Source organism: Ailuropoda melanoleuca, chromosome 17 (genome assembly GCF_002007445.2).
Source record: "Ailuropoda melanoleuca isolate Jingjing chromosome 17, ASM200744v2, whole genome shotgun sequence".
NCBI classification, from domain to species: domain Eukaryota; kingdom Metazoa; phylum Chordata; class Mammalia; order Carnivora; family Ursidae; genus Ailuropoda; species Ailuropoda melanoleuca.
This window is the reverse complement of record NC_048234.1, coordinates 717,725-735,577: the sequence shown is the minus strand read 5'-3', so window position 1 is coordinate 735,577 and position 17,853 is coordinate 717,725. Positions and strand designations below refer to the sequence as shown.

Below are 17,853 nucleotides of genomic sequence, written 5' to 3'. Positions count from 1 at the left end.
GGGGGAACACGAGAAACAGGAACGCCCCCTCAGCTCGGAACCAAGAACACCTTCAAAGGCAAAGAAGGTTTTTATTTAAGTGACAACATTCGAGAGTTAAAAACCAGCTCACGTCAAAATCAAGACCAGTTGTAAAAATCTTTTAACTCCGCAATGCTGTGCGTGTCGTGTTAGAAATGTGGTATTTCACATTTTCTTCTCTAACGGATCGTGTACAAGGCAGCCACGAGGAGTGGGGTAAACCTTTCTTCACCACAGAACCATCCACCACAGGTAAGACTCAGTCACACATTTAGAACAGCCAGACCACGGACAAGTCAGACAGGCGGCCACCATGGAGTCAACGAACAGGAAAGGACGGTGGGGTCCCGGGGTGGAGGTCCCCGTGCGTGGGTTGCCTCCGGTCCTGCCCCTCCTTGGTGTCACCTGCCGCTCCTCGTCCCAGCGAGGGTGGGCTCGGACTCCGGTCCCTCCCGGCCACCCTGGTGGTTTCCCGGCGCTGGGCCTGGCCTCGCTGCTCCTGGGGGACGTTCCCCTAGCTGTGACCTTTAAGAAAGTTCCCCTGACCCAGACGGAGGGGAAGGAGAAGGGGCGGTTTCTTTCGGCTGAGCCAGAGAATAGGTTTCCAGAGCACCTGGCACCCAAACCCCGGGATTCGGCGGGAAATTGGTTATTTAAGGCGGGGTCAAGACACGAGGCTCCTCCCCACGGGCAGGGTGGCTCGGAGGCTGGGTGCGGGCACTCGAGCAGAACCAGCGCCACCCTCGGACCCACTACCACCGGCTTCGTGCCGGCTTTCTTTTAAAAATTGGAACCTCGTTTTGCCTGCAGGACACTCGGGGGCACAGACTCTGGGCTCCAAGGCGGTGAAAGGACCGTCTCAAGACCCTGAGATCCAGCCTCCCGTCCTTCAGACGGCCCATGCCCCAGCAATGTCCGGGCCGCGCCCGGCACCCGGACAGGAGGGCCCGTCAGCCACACGCAAGAAAAGACGCTACTTTTTAAAACACGTGTTTTGTGGAGCCTAAGGGAGGAGGCGCGAGATCTTCCCAAGGAAACCCATGATGCCAGGAGAGCGGGCGCCGGCCAGGGGTGCACCCCAGCCCGCAGCAGGGCGAGTGCGGAGGAAGGCGGCAGGCAGCGCTCGGGCAAGGACAGCCCTGGATCGGGAGGAACAAACATGCCACACGAGAGACAAGGAGCTTTGGTCAGGCAGGACGAGGGGTTCCCAGCCCCCAGGGAGCAGGCACACCGGGAACTGGAAGGATTCTCTAGAAAACAGCCAGACTGGGGTCACGGCACTGCCCGGGGGAGAGGCAGTCCCCCCCCCCCCGGGAACAGCACCTCTCGGTGCTTCTTCTCTGACTGGAGTGGACGGACACGACGGAACACGCCACTGGCACAGGGAGCGTGTGGTGCTTGCAGAGCCGCGGGGAAGGCCAAGGAGCCTCCCACTGCAGGCCCTGCTGTGCACGCGCCCCAGCTGGGGCTCCCCAAGGACCCGCTCACCGCGCCCCGCTGTGCACCTTCAGCAGCGAGGGCCTGAGTCCTCCCAGTGCCAGACAGGAAGGGCAGTGGCCTCCTGCTGGGTCCCCCATCCCAGCTGCAGACCCCAGGCCACGGAACCCTGCTCACGGTCGCAGGTTCCCCGGCAGGGTCCTGGCGCTGTCTCTGTCTCTGTCTCTCTGGCTTCCAGCCTGGGGTTCGCGGGGCAGAGGGAGCCTAACTCGGGAAGGAGGAACTCCCACTAAGGACTTTACCACCTACATCAGCAGCTTCTGCAGAAGGGACACGGTGCAGCGTCAGAGAATCAGACCATCTGCCCGTGCTCCGGCCAGGGCATACTCTGCAAAGGGTGGAAGCGGCTATGCCCCACGCGCTGGTGCCTCACGGAGCGCCCCACGGACGGAATGTGGAAGGAGGGGTGGCCCTTGCGAGCCCGCGGGAGGCAGGGCCAGAGACGGAGCTGCCCAGCGGGCCTGCCCGAGGCTCTGGCTCAAGTGCAGACAGCCCTGGAGGTGGGGCGCACGAGCCAGCCATGCGGGAGAAGACTCGCGTCCTGGAGAGTGCAGGGTCGGGGCTGGGAGCCCGGACCCCTCCGGCCCCGGCAGGGCGCCCACTGTGCCAGGCCATCCGCAGGGCGCTGTCAGCCGCTCCCGCCAGCAGCCGCTGTCGGGGAGAACGCTGGCCACGCGGGAGCGGCAAGAGGTAGACGCTGAGAGGAAGCAACACGGGGCCCACGCAGGTGCCTGCTGTGGATACAGACGTCCGGGCTCCGGGGCAGCCCGGCCAGGACACAGCCCTGCCTGGAGGAGCGGAGCCAGCCTCGGGGACGGCCAGAGGGGACCCAGAAGGAGGCCACAGCAGCCCATGGGGACGGGAGTGGGCCCGGCCGGACAGCAGCGGGGTGCAGGAGACCCGGGCCCCCCACCAGGGGCTCGCAGCAGGAGGGCTGGGGCAGGCTCTGAGCTCCCCCCACCCCGGGAGCCAAGCCCCGCCAACCTCAGGGGACGAGCCGGGAGAAGGGTAAGGGCACCAAACCATGCGCAATGGCAGGCGGAAGGGAAGAGAATACAACAGTTTGAGCCAAAATCACATGAGCCCCCAGAATGCCAGATCGCAGCTCTGCGCACTCCAGGAGCCAAGAGGGAGAATCAGTCTGAGCAGAGCTGGGGAGGGTGAGCCAGATCAGTGCCCATTGGGGTGATGTCCCTGCTCCTGGGACAGTGGTTTGGGCATCAGTGCAAAGCAAACCTCCCCGTGGAACGGGGACTCCTTCCCACCTTCCCACCTTCCCATCCCTCTCCCTCCCCACAGGGGCTTCCTGTGAACTGGTGGGGTGCCCGGTGCAAGGTGCACACCTGGGCTCTCTGGGGGGTCCTAGTGCAAGACAGCCCAGGAGTCAGAAACCCGCACCAATCTCAGCAGGGAGACCCGTCCGATCCCATAAGGAAGGCAAGGCCCAGAGAGGGCCAGCAATGGGCTCCAGTGTCACAGCCAGCCCAGCGGGGCCAGAGCCCAAGGCCTCAGCCTCACAGGGGAGGGCGCCAGGCAGGACCCCGGGAAGAGGAATGACTGTCCTCACGATCCACGGGAGAATGGTGACAACACCAAGGACAAGACGGGGACAATGGACAGCCGCAGGAGGACAGACCGTCAGCACCAGACCCCGCCCCCCCCAGGGCCGTAGACAGACACTGCGAACACAGGAGGACCCAGGGGATATCCTCTCACTCCCAGGAAGTGGCCAGGAAATGGCCACTTGGCCGCAGGAAATCCAGGAGGCCCAAGATGGTGACCCGGGATGCCGCAGGGAGGGCTGTGCAAATGCCACTCACCCCTCCAGCAGGCAGCCAGGAAGCTGTGCCTGCAAGCGGCCGCTGGTCCCTGGCCTGGGGGCTTCTCCCCTGCGGGCCTGCCCGGCCCCTCCGAAGCCTCGGGAACCCAGCCGGATGTTCGACTCCGGGCAGGGCCGCTCCCCAAGATCACACACACACCAGCCCGCACCCGGGCTTGCGGTCACGGGCACCGCACAGGGAGGCAGCCGCAGCTGCACAGAGAACCTGGGTCTCCCCCTCGCGGCCCGGGGGTCCCTCCCCGCTCTGGTCGGACACTGCTGGACAGACACGGGAGGGAAAAAGCAGGAAAAGGCCTGTCTCGGGGCGACGCAGCCCCTCCCGGCCCGCAGGCAGCCGGTAGGGCCCCCCTGCTCTGCGCTCAGCCCAGCCCTCAGGGCACCGACTCGAACTTGGGGGGCCCGCGCGCCCAGCTGAGCGCGGCCAGGGGCCGCTCGTGGTCCTTGTCGGACTCGGGCTGGCTCTGCGCCCGCTCGGGCTTGGGGTTGGCGGGCGGGTCGGGCTGCTGCACCGACATGGTCCGGCGCAGGTGGCTCCGCTTTCTCAGGAACTCGGGCTGCGCGTGCAGGCCGAAGCTGCCCTTACGCAGGATCATGCGCGAGCTGTTCTTCTTGGGGCGCGCGCGGTGGCCGGCCTCCAGCGCTGCCAGGTGCGCCGCGTAGCCCTCGCTCAGGAACTGTGGGGGCCGGGACAGGCGTCGGCGGGGAGGGCTGCGTGCTGCCAGGCCAGCGTCGCCCTCCCCCGCCCTCGCAGGGCCTCGCTGACGGGGAGCTCACCCCCCCCCCCCCCCNGAGCCTCTGAGCGCCTCCCTCGGCACCACGGGGCTCACCAGAGCTCTGCATTCCTGACCTGGGGCAGGCCCCGTCCTCGAAGCTCGCCGCTGCGTCCCCCAGACGCGAGTCTGTCCCATCGCCCAGCCCTACCCACGGAACTCCGTCAGGTCCTGGCCCCACAGCAGCCTTCTTGCCCACCCCCCACCGGGTCCTCAGGCCCCGGCTCCCCACAGTGTGGGCTCTGGACCAGCAGTGGCTGCCGGACCTGGACCCGAACAGGCAGAAGCTCCAGCCCCAGCCGGGCCTGTGGGTGTGAGCGAACCCACAGGACAAGCGTGTGCATCAGAGCCTGAGAAGCCCTGGCCCGGGTCCCACTCTGGGGCGGGGGGGAGCACCGTCTCTGGCCCTGGTCCCACTCTGGGGGGGGACACTGTCTCTGGCCCGGGTCCCACTCTGGGGGGCACCGTCTCTGGCTCGGGTCCCACTCTGGGGGGGAACACCATCTCTGACCTGGTTCACAATCTGGGGGGCGGACACCGTCTCTGGCCCTGGTCCCACTCTGGGGGGGGACACTGTCTCTGGCCCGGGTCCCACTCTGGGGGGGGAAACCATCTCTGGCCCGAGTCCCACTCTGGGGGGGGAACACCGTCTCNGCACCGTCTCTGGCTCGGGTCCCACTCTGGGGGGGGACACCGTCTCTGGCCCGGGTCCCACTCTGGGGGGCACCGTCTCTGGCTCGGGTCCCACTCTGGGGGGGAACACCATCTCTGACCTGGTTCACAATCTGGGGGGCGGACACCGTCTCTGGCCCTGGTCCCACTCTGGGGGGGGACACTGTCTCTGGCCCGGGTCCCACTCTGGGGGGGGAAACCATCTCTGGCCCGAGTCCCACTCTGGGGGGGGAACACCGTCTCTGGCCCNCCAGGTCCCACTCTGGGGGGCACCGTCTCTGGCTCGGGTCCCACTCTGGGGGGGAACACCATCTCTGACCTGGTTCACAATCTGGGGGGCGGACACCGTCTCTGGCCCTGGTCCCACTCTGGGGGGGGACACCGTCTCTGGCCCGGGTCCCACTCTGGGGGGGGGAACACCATCTCTGGCCCAGGTCCCACTCTGGGGGGCACCGTCTCTGGCTCGGGTCCCACTCTGGGGGGGAACACCATCTCTGACCTGGTTCACAATCTGGGGGGCGGACACCGTCTCTGGCCCTGGTCCCACTCTGGGGGGGGACACCGTCTCTGGCCCGGGTCCCACTCTGGGGGGGGGAACACCATCTCTGGCCCAGGTCCCACTCTGGGGGGCACCGTCTCTGGCTCGGGTCCCACTCTGGGGGGGAACACCATCTCTGACCTGGTTCACAATCTGGGGGGCGGACACCGTCTCTGGCCCTGGTCCCACTCTGGGGGGGGACACCGTCTCTGGCCCGGGTCCCACTCTGGGGGGGGGAACACCATCTCTGGCCCAGGTCCCACTCTGGGGGGCACCGTCTCTGGCTCGGGTCCCACTCTGGGGGGGAACACCATCTCTGACCTGGTTCACAATCTGGGGGGCGGACACCGTCTCTGGCCCTGGTCCCACTCTGGGGGGGGACACCGTCTCTGGCCCGGGTCCCACTCTGGGGGGGGGAACACCATCTCTGGCCCAGGTCCCACTCTGGGGGGCACCGTCTCTGGCTCGGGTCCCACTCTGGGGGGGAACACCATCTCTGACCTGGTTCACAATCTGGGGGGCGGACACCGTCTCTGGCCCTGGTCCCACTCTGGGGGGGGACACCGTCTCTGGCCCGGGTCCCACTCTGGGGGGGGGAACACCATCTCTGGCCCAGGTCCCACTCTGGGGGGCACCGTCTCTGGCTCGGGTCCCACTCTGGGGGGGAACACCATCTCTGACCTGGTTCACAATCTGGGGGGCGGACACCGTCTCTGGCCCTGGTCCCACTCTGGGGGGGGACACCGTCTCTGGCCCGGGTCCCACTCTGGGGGGGGGAACACCATCTCTGGCCCAGGTCCCACTCTGGGGGGCACCGTCTCTGGCTCGGGTCCCACTCTGGGGGGGAACACCATCTCTGACCTGGTTCACAATCTGGGGGGCGGACACCGTCTCTGGCCCTGGTCCCACTCTGGGGGGGGACACCGTCTCTGGCCCGGGTCCCACTCTGGGGGGGGGAACACCATCTCTGGCCCAGGTCCCACTCTGGGGGGCACCGTCTCTGGCTCGGGTCCCACTCTGGGGGGGAACACCATCTCTGACCTGGTTCACAATCTGGGGGGCGGACACCGTCTCTGGCCCTGGTCCCACTCTGGGGGGGGACACCGTCTCTGGCCCGGGTCCCACTCTGGGGGGGGGAACACCATCTCTGGCCCAGGTCCCACTCTGGGGGGCACCGTCTCTGGCTCGGGTCCCACTCTGGGGGGGAACACCATCTCTGACCTGGTTCACAATCTGGGGGGCGGACACCGTCTCTGGCCCTGGTCCCACTCTGGGGGGGGACACCGTCTCTGGCCCGGGTCCCACTCTGGGGGGGGGAACACCATCTCTGGCCCAGGTCCCACTCTGGGGGGCACCGTCTCTGGCTCGGGTCCCACTCTGGGGGGGAACACCATCTCTGACCTGGTTCACAATCTGGGGGGCGGACACCGTCTCTGGCCCTGGTCCCACTCTGGGGGGGGACACCGTCTCTGGCCCGGGTCCCACTCTGGGGGGGGGAACACCATCTCTGGCCCAGGTCCCACTCTGGGGGGCACCGTCTCTGGCTCGGGTCCCACTCTGGGGGGGAACACCATCTCTGACCTGGTTCACAATCTGGGGGGCGGACACCGTCTCTGGCCCTGGTCCCACTCTGGGGGGGGACACCGTCTCTGGCCCGGGTCCCACTCTGGGGGGGGGAACACCATCTCTGGCCCAGGTCCCACTCTGGGGGGCACCGTCTCTGGCTCGGGTCCCACTCTGGGGGGGAACACCATCTCTGACCTGGTTCACAATCTGGGGGGCGGACACCGTCTCTGGCCCTGGTCCCACTCTGGGGGGGGACACCGTCTCTGGCCCGGGTCCCACTCTGGGGGGGGGAACACCATCTCTGGCCCAGGTCCCACTCTGGGGGGCACCGTCTCTGGCTCGGGTCCCACTCTGGGGGGGAACACCATCTCTGACCTGGTTCACAATCTGGGGGGCGGACACCGTCTCTGGCCCTGGTCCCACTCTGGGGGGGGACACCGTCTCTGGCCCGGGTCCCACTCTGGGGGGGGGAACACCATCTCTGGCCCAGGTCCCACTCTGGGGGGCACCGTCTCTGGCTCGGGTCCCACTCTGGGGGGGAACACCATCTCTGACCTGGTTCACAATCTGGGGGGCGGACACCGTCTCTGGCCCTGGTCCCACTCTGGGGGGGGACACCGTCTCTGGCCCGGGTCCCACTCTGGGGGGGGGAACACCATCTCTGGCCCAGGTCCCACTCTGGGGGGCACCGTCTCTGGCTCGGGTCCCACTCTGGGGGGGAACACCATCTCTGACCTGGTTCACAATCTGGGGGGCGGACACCGTCTCTGGCCCTGGTCCCACTCTGGGGGGGGACACCGTCTCTGGCCCGGGTCCCACTCTGGGGGGGGGAACACCATCTCTGGCCCAGGTCCCACTCTGGGGGGCACCGTCTCTGGCTCGGGTCCCACTCTGGGGGGGAACACCATCTCTGACCTGGTTCACAATCTGGGGGGCGGACACCGTCTCTGGCCCTGGTCCCACTCTGGGGGGGGACACCGTCTCTGGCCCGGGTCCCACTCTGGGGGGGGGAACACCATCTCTGGCCCAGGTCCCACTCTGGGGGGCACCGTCTCTGGCTCGGGTCCCACTCTGGGGGGGAACACCATCTCTGACCTGGTTCACAATCTGGGGGGCGGACACCGTCTCTGGCCCTGGTCCCACTCTGGGGGGGGACACCGTCTCTGGCCCGGGTCCCACTCTGGGGGGGGGAACACCATCTCTGGCCCAGGTCCCACTCTGGGGGGCACCGTCTCTGGCTCGGGTCCCACTCTGGGGGGGAACACCATCTCTGACCTGGTTCACAATCTGGGGGGCGGACACCGTCTCTGGCCCTGGTCCCACTCTGGGGGGGGACACCGTCTCTGGCCCGGGTCCCACTCTGGGGGGGGGAACACCATCTCTGGCCCAGGTCCCACTCTGGGGGGCACCGTCTCTGGCTCGGGTCCCACTCTGGGGGGGAACACCATCTCTGACCTGGTTCACAATCTGGGGGGCGGACACCGTCTCTGGCCCTGGTCCCACTCTGGGGGGGGACACCGTCTCTGGCCCGGGTCCCACTCTGGGGGGGGGAACACCATCTCTGGCCCAGGTCCCACTCTGGGGGGCACCGTCTCTGGCTCGGGTCCCACTCTGGGGGGGAACACCATCTCTGACCTGGTTCACAATCTGGGGGGCGGACACCGTCTCTGGCCCTGGTCCCACTCTGGGGGGGGACACCGTCTCTGGCCCGGGTCCCACTCTGGGGGGGGGAACACCATCTCTGGCCCAGGTCCCACTCTGGGGGGCACCGTCTCTGGCTCGGGTCCCACTCTGGGGGGGAACACCATCTCTGACCTGGTTCACAATCTGGGGGGCGGACACCGTCTCTGGCCCTGGTCCCACTCTGGGGGGGGACACCGTCTCTGGCCCGGGTCCCACTCTGGGGGGGGGAACACCATCTCTGGCCCAGGTCCCACTCTGGGGGGCACCGTCTCTGGCTCGGGTCCCACTCTGGGGGGGAACACCATCTCTGACCTGGTTCACAATCTGGGGGGCGGACACCGTCTCTGGCCCTGGTCCCACTCTGGGGGGGGACACCGTCTCTGGCCCGGGTCCCACTCTGGGGGGGGGAACACCATCTCTGGCCCAGGTCCCACTCTGGGGGGCACCGTCTCTGGCTCGGGTCCCACTCTGGGGGGGAACACCATCTCTGACCTGGTTCACAATCTGGGGGGCGGACACCGTCTCTGGCCCTGGTCCCACTCTGGGGGGGGACACCGTCTCTGGCCCGGGTCCCACTCTGGGGGGGGGAACACCATCTCTGGCCCAGGTCCCACTCTGGGGGGCACCGTCTCTGGCTCGGGTCCCACTCTGGGGGGGAACACCATCTCTGACCTGGTTCACAATCTGGGGGGCGGACACCGTCTCTGGCCCTGGTCCCACTCTGGGGGGGGACACCGTCTCTGGCCCGGGTCCCACTCTGGGGGGGGGAACACCATCTCTGGCCCAGGTCCCACTCTGGGGGGCACCGTCTCTGGCTCGGGTCCCACTCTGGGGGGGAACACCATCTCTGACCTGGTTCACAATCTGGGGGGCGGACACCGTCTCTGGCCCTGGTCCCACTCTGGGGGGGGACACCGTCTCTGGCCCGGGTCCCACTCTGGGGGGGGGAACACCATCTCTGGCCCAGGTCCCACTCTGGGGGGCACCGTCTCTGGCTCGGGTCCCACTCTGGGGGGGAACACCATCTCTGACCTGGTTCACAATCTGGGGGGCGGACACCGTCTCTGGCCCTGGTCCCACTCTGGGGGGGGACACCGTCTCTGGCCCGGGTCCCACTCTGGGGGGGGGAACACCATCTCTGGCCCAGGTCCCACTCTGGGGGGCACCGTCTCTGGCTCGGGTCCCACTCTGGGGGGGAACACCATCTCTGACCTGGTTCACAATCTGGGGGGCGGACACCGTCTCTGGCCCTGGTCCCACTCTGGGGGGGGACACCGTCTCTGGCCCGGGTCCCACTCTGGGGGGGGGAACACCATCTCTGGCCCAGGTCCCACTCTGGGGGGCACCGTCTCTGGCTCGGGTCCCACTCTGGGGGGGAACACCATCTCTGACCTGGTTCACAATCTGGGGGGCGGACACCGTCTCTGGCCCTGGTCCCACTCTGGGGGGGGACACCGTCTCTGGCCCGGGTCCCACTCTGGGGGGGGGAACACCATCTCTGGCCCAGGTCCCACTCTGGGGGGCACCGTCTCTGGCTCGGGTCCCACTCTGGGGGGGAACACCATCTCTGACCTGGTTCACAATCTGGGGGGCGGACACCGTCTCTGGCCCTGGTCCCACTCTGGGGGGGGACACCGTCTCTGGCCCGGGTCCCACTCTGGGGGGGGGAACACCATCTCTGGCCCAGGTCCCACTCTGGGGGGCACCGTCTCTGGCTCGGGTCCCACTCTGGGGGGGAACACCATCTCTGACCTGGTTCACAATCTGGGGGGCGGACACCGTCTCTGGCCCTGGTCCCACTCTGGGGGGGGACACCGTCTCTGGCCCGGGTCCCACTCTGGGGGGGGGAACACCATCTCTGGCCCAGGTCCCACTCTGGGGGGCACCGTCTCTGGCTCGGGTCCCACTCTGGGGGGGAACACCATCTCTGACCTGGTTCACAATCTGGGGGGCGGACACCGTCTCTGGCCCTGGTCCCACTCTGGGGGGGGACACCGTCTCTGGCCCGGGTCCCACTCTGGGGGGGGGAACACCATCTCTGGCCCAGGTCCCACTCTGGGGGGCACCGTCTCTGGCTCGGGTCCCACTCTGGGGGGGAACACCATCTCTGACCTGGTTCACAATCTGGGGGGCGGACACCGTCTCTGGCCCTGGTCCCACTCTGGGGGGGGACACCGTCTCTGGCCCGGGTCCCACTCTGGGGGGGGGAACACCATCTCTGGCCCAGGTCCCACTCTGGGGGGCACCGTCTCTGGCTCGGGTCCCACTCTGGGGGGGAACACCATCTCTGACCTGGTTCACAATCTGGGGGGCGGACACCGTCTCTGGCCCTGGTCCCACTCTGGGGGGGGACACCGTCTCTGGCCCGGGTCCCACTCTGGGGGGGGGAACACCATCTCTGGCCCAGGTCCCACTCTGGGGGGCACCGTCTCTGGCTCGGGTCCCACTCTGGGGGGGAACACCATCTCTGACCTGGTTCACAATCTGGGGGGCGGACACCGTCTCTGGCCCTGGTCCCACTCTGGGGGGGGACACCGTCTCTGGCCCGGGTCCCACTCTGGGGGGGGGAACACCATCTCTGGCCCAGGTCCCACTCTGGGGGGCACCGTCTCTGGCTCGGGTCCCACTCTGGGGGGGAACACCATCTCTGACCTGGTTCACAATCTGGGGGGCGGACACCGTCTCTGGCCCTGGTCCCACTCTGGGGGGGGACACCGTCTCTGGCCCGGGTCCCACTCTGGGGGGGGGAACACCATCTCTGGCCCAGGTCCCACTCTGGGGGGCACCGTCTCTGGCTCGGGTCCCACTCTGGGGGGGAACACCATCTCTGACCTGGTTCACAATCTGGGGGGCGGACACCGTCTCTGGCCCTGGTCCCACTCTGGGGGGGGACACCGTCTCTGGCCCGGGTCCCACTCTGGGGGGGGGAACACCATCTCTGGCCCAGGTCCCACTCTGGGGGGCACCGTCTCTGGCTCGGGTCCCACTCTGGGGGGGAACACCATCTCTGACCTGGTTCACAATCTGGGGGGCGGACACCGTCTCTGGCCCTGGTCCCACTCTGGGGGGGGACACTGTCTCTGGCCCGGGTCCCACTCTGGGGGGGGGAACACCATCTCTGGCCCAGGTCCCACTCTGGGGGGCACCGTCTCTGGCTCGGGTCCCACTCTGGGGGGGAACACCATCTCTGACCTGGTTCACAATCTGGGGGGCGGACCGTCTCTGGCTCGGGTCCCACTCTGGGGGGGAACACCATCTCTGACCTGGTTCACAATCTGGGGGGCGGACACCGTCTCTGGCCCTGGTCCCACTCTGGGGGGGGACACTGTCTCTGGCCCGGGTCCCACTCTGGGGGGGGGAACACCATCTCTGGCCCAGGTCCCACTCTGGGGGTCACCGTCTCTGGCTCGGGTCCCACTCTGGGTGGGGGAACACTGTCTCTGGCCCGGGTCCCACTCTGGGGAGCAGACCCTTCCTCTGGCCCGGGTCCCACTGTGGGAGGGAACACCATCTCTGGCCCGGGTCCCACTCTGGGGGGGGAACACCGTCTCTGGCCCAGGTCCCACTCTGGGGGGCACCGTCTCTGGCTCGGGTCCCACTCTGGGGGGGGACACTGTCTCTGGCCCGGGTCCCACTCTGGGGGGGGAAACCATCTCTGGCCCGAGTCCCACTCTGGGGGGGGAACACCGTCTCTGGCCCGGGTCCCACTCTGGGGGGGGAACACCGTCTCTGGCCCAGGTCCCACTCTGGGGGGCACCATCTCTGGTCTGGTTCACAGTCTGCAGGGGGCACCGTCTCTGCCCCGGGTCCCACTCTGGGGGGTCCCCATCTCTGGCCTGCACCTGCTGGTCACTGTCACACCCCGCACTCCAGGAGGCTCATCACTTCCCTTCAGTCCCCTCCTTCTCCAACATGCTCACAGTCCCTATGACGGCAGCACCTGCCAGGTCACCCGCGCCCCAGAAACCGGGTGCCGTCTGTGGCTCTCCCTCTCTTTCAGCACCCACGTCTGACCCGTTCACTAGGGACTCCAAGCTGTCCCACCTCCAAAGTGTCTCTCGGCCGCTTCTCCTTCTGTGCCTGCCCTGACCGTCCCCTTCCCCGGATGGGCCTTCCACCTGCAGCCTGGGGACCACTGTGAACCACAAGCTCACCCCCACCAAGTGGAGGACACAGGCCGTGTGCCAGGCGCTGCGGCTGCCGCCCCCCTTCCCCACACACTCAGACAAGCTGGGGCTTCTGCTCTGTCACCCCCTGACCTCTGCTGCTGTCTGCCGTCAACGCTCCTCCAACCTCAAGACTTTCTTGGACAATTCCTTCAAATTCCCGAAAACCAACCTCGCCCCATCTTAGCTGCTCCTAGCTGGGGGACCACGACCCCACGCTCCCTGCCATGCATCAGGCCTCTGTGTTTCCCTCTCCCCGCCCCCCGCCCAGACTGAATGACGTGGCATCTGAGTCCATCAGGGCCCTCCCCTGCGCCCCACAGTGGGCGGTCGGGGCATGAACCCACTGGCGGAATGAAGGCCTGAGCAGACCAAAGAATCAAGCGCCCAGCCCCCGCCCCTTCCCTCGGCCCCAGCCCCGCCCACCTGGCAGTGGGTTTGGTACTTCTTGGCGGGCCGGCCCACAATGAAGATCTGCGAGGGCGGCAGCCCCAGCACGCTGTACACAGAGATGTCCTTCGTGGAGCCGTAGGCCGCACTGATTCTGATGAAACACTGAAACACAGGGCCGTGGGTGGAGGGCCGGCCGGCCTCACCCCACATCAGGAAGCACCCCTGCAGGAGCGTCCCGACCCTCCCCGCCCTGCACCCCAGGCCAGCTTCCCCGGCCCCCGGGGTCTGGCCCCGAGCCCCAGCCCTGTGCCGTCCACACCACCCCGGACTGCGGTGTTCACACGGCCACCCTCGAGACACTCCCGCTCACTGGGTCCCCCCTGCTGGTCCCACCACGGCTGGGGACAGCCCACCAACCACCTCGGCCTCCACCCTGCCTTCTTCAAGGACAGTGGCCTCCAGGACTGAACCCAGAAAGGCCCCTCTGGACTCAGCAGGTCAACACCCCCACGCTGCCCCTGATCCTTCCCTCGCCGTCCCCACAGCTTCAGCCCTCAGGGCCCCCATCCTTGTCTGCACTCCGCCCCCAGGAACTGCTCCGGGGTCCACCTTCCCTCTAGGGGCCGGAGAACCGCGGTGCTCTGGTTCCGCATCCTCTGCCAGCTGCCCCCAGAAAAATTCTGCCCAAGTCCTACCTCCCGCCCTCGGCCGCCCGGCCCTGGGGATGACTGTGGCCCAGCTATGAACCAGCGAGGGACTTCCTCAGCCCATGAGGGACTGTAGTGCAGCGGGAGGGGCGCCCCTCTTTGTCCCTTCCCTGCTCACACCGTGCTCACACCGCCACTTCCCCGGCAGCGAGGGCACCCCCACCCAACCATCACAGGGAATTGATGCCCCCACCACCCAAGTCCCTGACTGTCCTGCCTTTCTCTCCATCCCCACAGCGCCGCCTGGATTCTGGTCTGCCTAACCCTTGCTTGGCCTCCCCGCCCCTCATTTGTCTGAGGCACAGGGATCTTTCTCCAACCCCTATCAGTCACTGCCACGACCCGGCTGCTGACTCTTCCACGGCTTCCCATCCCCCTCAGCAGAGTTTATGGTTGGCCTGGTTTGCAAGCTTTTCAAGGCCTGCCGACCTCCAGGCCTCTGCTCCTGTTTGCCTGGGGTCTGACCCTGTACACACAAGCCTCTGGGACGCCTGCTGTTCTGAGAACGGCCCGGGCTCTTGGCTACCTCAGTGCCTTTGCACATGCTGTTTCTTCGCCAAACTCACAGTGACGCGTCGGGGCTCCGCTCAGAAGGGGCCACCTCCTAGAAACCTTCTCTGCCCTCCCCGGGCAAAGCCACATTCATCCTCCCGTGGTTGCCCAGAGGCCTGTACTGGTCACGGATCAGGAGGCTGTCAGTTTACCTGTCTTCTTCCTCTGGATCAGGGACTGGCAGACTTTGTCATGAAAACCCAGATAATAGATCTTGTAGGCTCTGCATGCTTACGCCCACTGTTAATTCCACGTAAGCAAACGACGTGGCCATGTTCCAATGTAACGATGTTTACGAGCACAAAAATCTGGGCTTTCTACCACCGTCACATCATGAACCATTATCCTACTTTTGATTGTCCCCCAACCATTTAAAACCACAAAAACCATTCTTAGGTCCGGGTCATACGCAAAAAGGCTGCGGGCTGCCCTGAGCCCCTAGGCCCACTCTCCATCAGTGGTTCTCAAAGTACAGAACCCAGAACACAGACCGCGGGGCCCCGTCCGCCACATCTGATGCAGCAGGGGGAGGCAGGATCCAGCTGTCTAGGGAGCCCTCAGGGGACGCTGTGCTGGGGCCTGGGGCCCACTGCGAGGACAGCCCCAGGTCACAGCTCCCGGAGGACAGGACCACATGGTGTCCCGAAGCAGGACCCGGACGGAGCAGAGTGGCTGCTTGGTGTCCACTGAATGAATGACCAGAGGCAGAGACAGAGCTCAGGCTTTGGGGGCAGGAGATAAAGGAGGAAACGGGTGGGCGAGTCACGGGGCCTCAGTGAGCCTCGCCGTCCTCGTGGGTCCCTGCGGACGGCACCCCGCGAGACGCTCGGACGTGCTCTGCGCCCAGCCGCGGGCTCCGGCTGGAGGGCGGAGGGGAGGAGCACGCGGCAGGGCCTGCGGGCTGATGTCCCCCCTTCCCGGCTGCGGGGACTCACCTCCCGCACGAGGTTGCGGAGGAAGATGGCCTTCTGCCGCAGCGGGTCGTGCACCAGCCCGTCCGAGAAGAACACCATGCCCTGCGGGAAATTGTGCTGCGACAGCCAGGACACCACCCGCTGCTTCTGCATGTCCGGCCGGCCCGTGATGTACAGGATCAGGTAGCCCAGGTCCTGCCAGTGCCTGCGGACACACAGCACGGCCGGTCCGGCCCCGGGCCCGCAGCTGCACCGTGCTCCCCACCCACCCCTGCCCCGTGAGCCTCGCCCGGCCCCGGAAGGACTCCACAGCCACACTTGGGCTGAGCCCCGGGAGCCCTGGACATGTCCCAGATGGCCCGCAGACATCGCATGCCCACGCCCCCAACTGACCCCGCTGCTGCCCCCTCTGCTCCCGTCCCCTTCTCCCAGGGGCCTCTCGGCCGTCCCCGTATCCCCCTCCCTCCTGTCCCAGCCCCGAGCGCCCCTCCTCCCACCGGCAGGATCTGACCCACCCACCCTCTCAGTGAGCTTATCCACCCTTGCTCACAGCACCCCCAACTCCAACCCAGCCCGTGCAGCCCCCAGGCCTCCAGTGCCCGTCTGTCTGTACAGTGGGGGCACGGGGGAAAACTGCCACACAGAGCTGTCCTATGGCCAATGGCCGTGGATCCCAGACACGCCTGGCGCCCGTGCTCGCGAGAGGGCTCGGCTCCCTTGTTACCCTCCGTGCGGTTTACATGGCGACTTCTGTAAATCACAGACCTAACCCCACGGCTGCTCCGTTGGCTGAAGCCACCCTGGCTGCCCGTGTCCTGAGGTCTCCCTCCCCTGTGCACCTGTGGCCCCAACGCTCTGCCCTGAACTGTCCATCCCCCCAGCCACACATACAGCAGCTCTGCTGCCCACAGGCCTTGTGCTGTGGACCCCTCCCCTGGACAGCCTTGTGTCCTGTCCTCCGTGCCCATCCCCCTGTCTTTCAGGGCCCCCTCCTCCAGGAAGCCTTCCCAGCTTCCCAAGCAGAATCAGCCCAGCAGGAGAGTGTTTTCTGTTGACATCACCCGGGCTGCAAGATGGCAGCTGGGCCCAGGCTGGTCGGCTCTCCCCACAGCGACCGCTGCTATTGCCCGCAGGCAGCGCCCGGGCTCCGTCCTGCTCTCGGGGTTCTGCTCGCTTGCAGGTCTGGGTTACAGTTTCTGGTGCCCGTGCCCTGTTTTGCCCACAGGACTGGGAGGGAGGGAGGCAGAGGTGGAGTGGGGCAGGGAGGGGACAAAGTGGCACCTCTCTCGCTTCTCTGTGGCTAAAACCTCTCTGCGGGCTGTTTGCAGCCACACCTCTTGCCCCGTGCTAACCTGACCGCCAGAGTGCAGCTGTCCTGACCGCGTCCTGCCTGCTCCCCACCCGAGTCTGTTCTTCCCTGTCCTCGTCATCCGGCATCGTCTTTCTGGCCCATCAGAATCAGGTGTATATTTTCTTCTTCCTGCTTTTCTACGTTCGCGAATCTTTGTGCGACGGCGTGGACGGAGAACAGCCATCCGTCCCTCCTCGAGGCTATCTCTAACGCCACCTCTCTCAGGAAGCCTGCCCTGCTTTCCCCAGTCAGCTGTAAGAGCCCCCATCTCCCACTTAGCACTGTGCATTCGCTGGTCTCAAAAGGTGGCCCCCGGTGAGCCACGTGTCCCACATCCACACCTTCACGTGGTCCCTTCCCTGTGAGTCAGGGCGGATCCCGCCACTACTGACGACCCATGAATGCAGCGGAAAGGTCACTGCGACGCCCAAGGCTGGGTCGTAAGAAGGCTTGCAGCTTCCCCCGGGAGTCCAGGAGACTAGCCACGGGGAGCAGCCACGTGGACAGAAGAGCTCACGTGAGTACAGAAGCCACATCGAGCCCCAGCCCAGGGGGCCTGCAGACAACCCCCCGCCCAGATGGCCGCGGGCTACGAGTCATGGGGACACGTGACAACATCCCAGCTGAGCCCGGGCAGCCCACAAAACCACGAGATATAGAATGATAAACTATTTTTGGCTGTTAAACGTGGAGGGATTTCTCGCAGTCAGAGGCAATCCGAATACACTGATTATATCCTGACCGAGATCAGAGATCAGGAGGCCAGGCCCGATTCACTGCAGAGAGTCAGTGGACCCAGGGAAGGAGCAGGGAGCTGGGGTCCACGGAGAGGCAGGGCGTTTCCTGGGGATCCTGAGTCACTGAGACCAGGACGTCCCGGCTCCCAGCCCAGAGAACACATGGCCGTCTCCCTGGGCTGCGGGCTCCTGCCCCCAAAGGAAGGAAGGACACCCCCTCGCAGGGAGGAAGCACTCACCGGACAACGTCCACTGCCCCTGGCCGGACCTTGGGGTCACTTCCCATGATGGACACGCTGGCGGCGAAAGACCCATCAATGCTGAAGACCACGCACTCCATGCCCCGGGGCAGCACCGTGAGGTAACTCAGCGCGAAGGTCTGGTCGCCCCTGAAAGGCACCTGCCTGCGGTCAGCCGCGCGTCCCAGTCAGGGTTAGCCTCAGGCC

The 17,853-nt window shown here is 66.6% G+C and overlaps 1 protein-coding gene across 2 annotated transcripts in view; it reads right to left on the bottom strand.

Annotated features, from left to right (window-relative positions):
- Positions 1-51: 51 nt before the first annotated feature.
- PITPNM3 (PITPNM family member 3) overlaps positions 52-17,853 on the bottom strand; it is a 71,772-nt gene continuing 53,970 nt past the window's right edge. For both annotated transcript variants that reach the window (XM_034647292.1, XM_034647293.1), the window contains exons 17-20: positions 17,647-17,796; positions 15,341-15,524; positions 13,180-13,308; positions 52-4,032 (exon numbers count right to left, since the gene is read on the bottom strand). In XM_034647292.1, the coding sequence (XP_034503183.1) occupies positions 3,730-4,032; positions 13,180-13,308; positions 15,341-15,524; positions 17,647-17,796 (766 nt within the window). In that variant the 3' untranslated portion in view covers positions 52-3,729. The remainder of the gene's footprint in view (positions 4,033-13,179; positions 13,309-15,340; positions 15,525-17,646; positions 17,797-17,853) is intronic.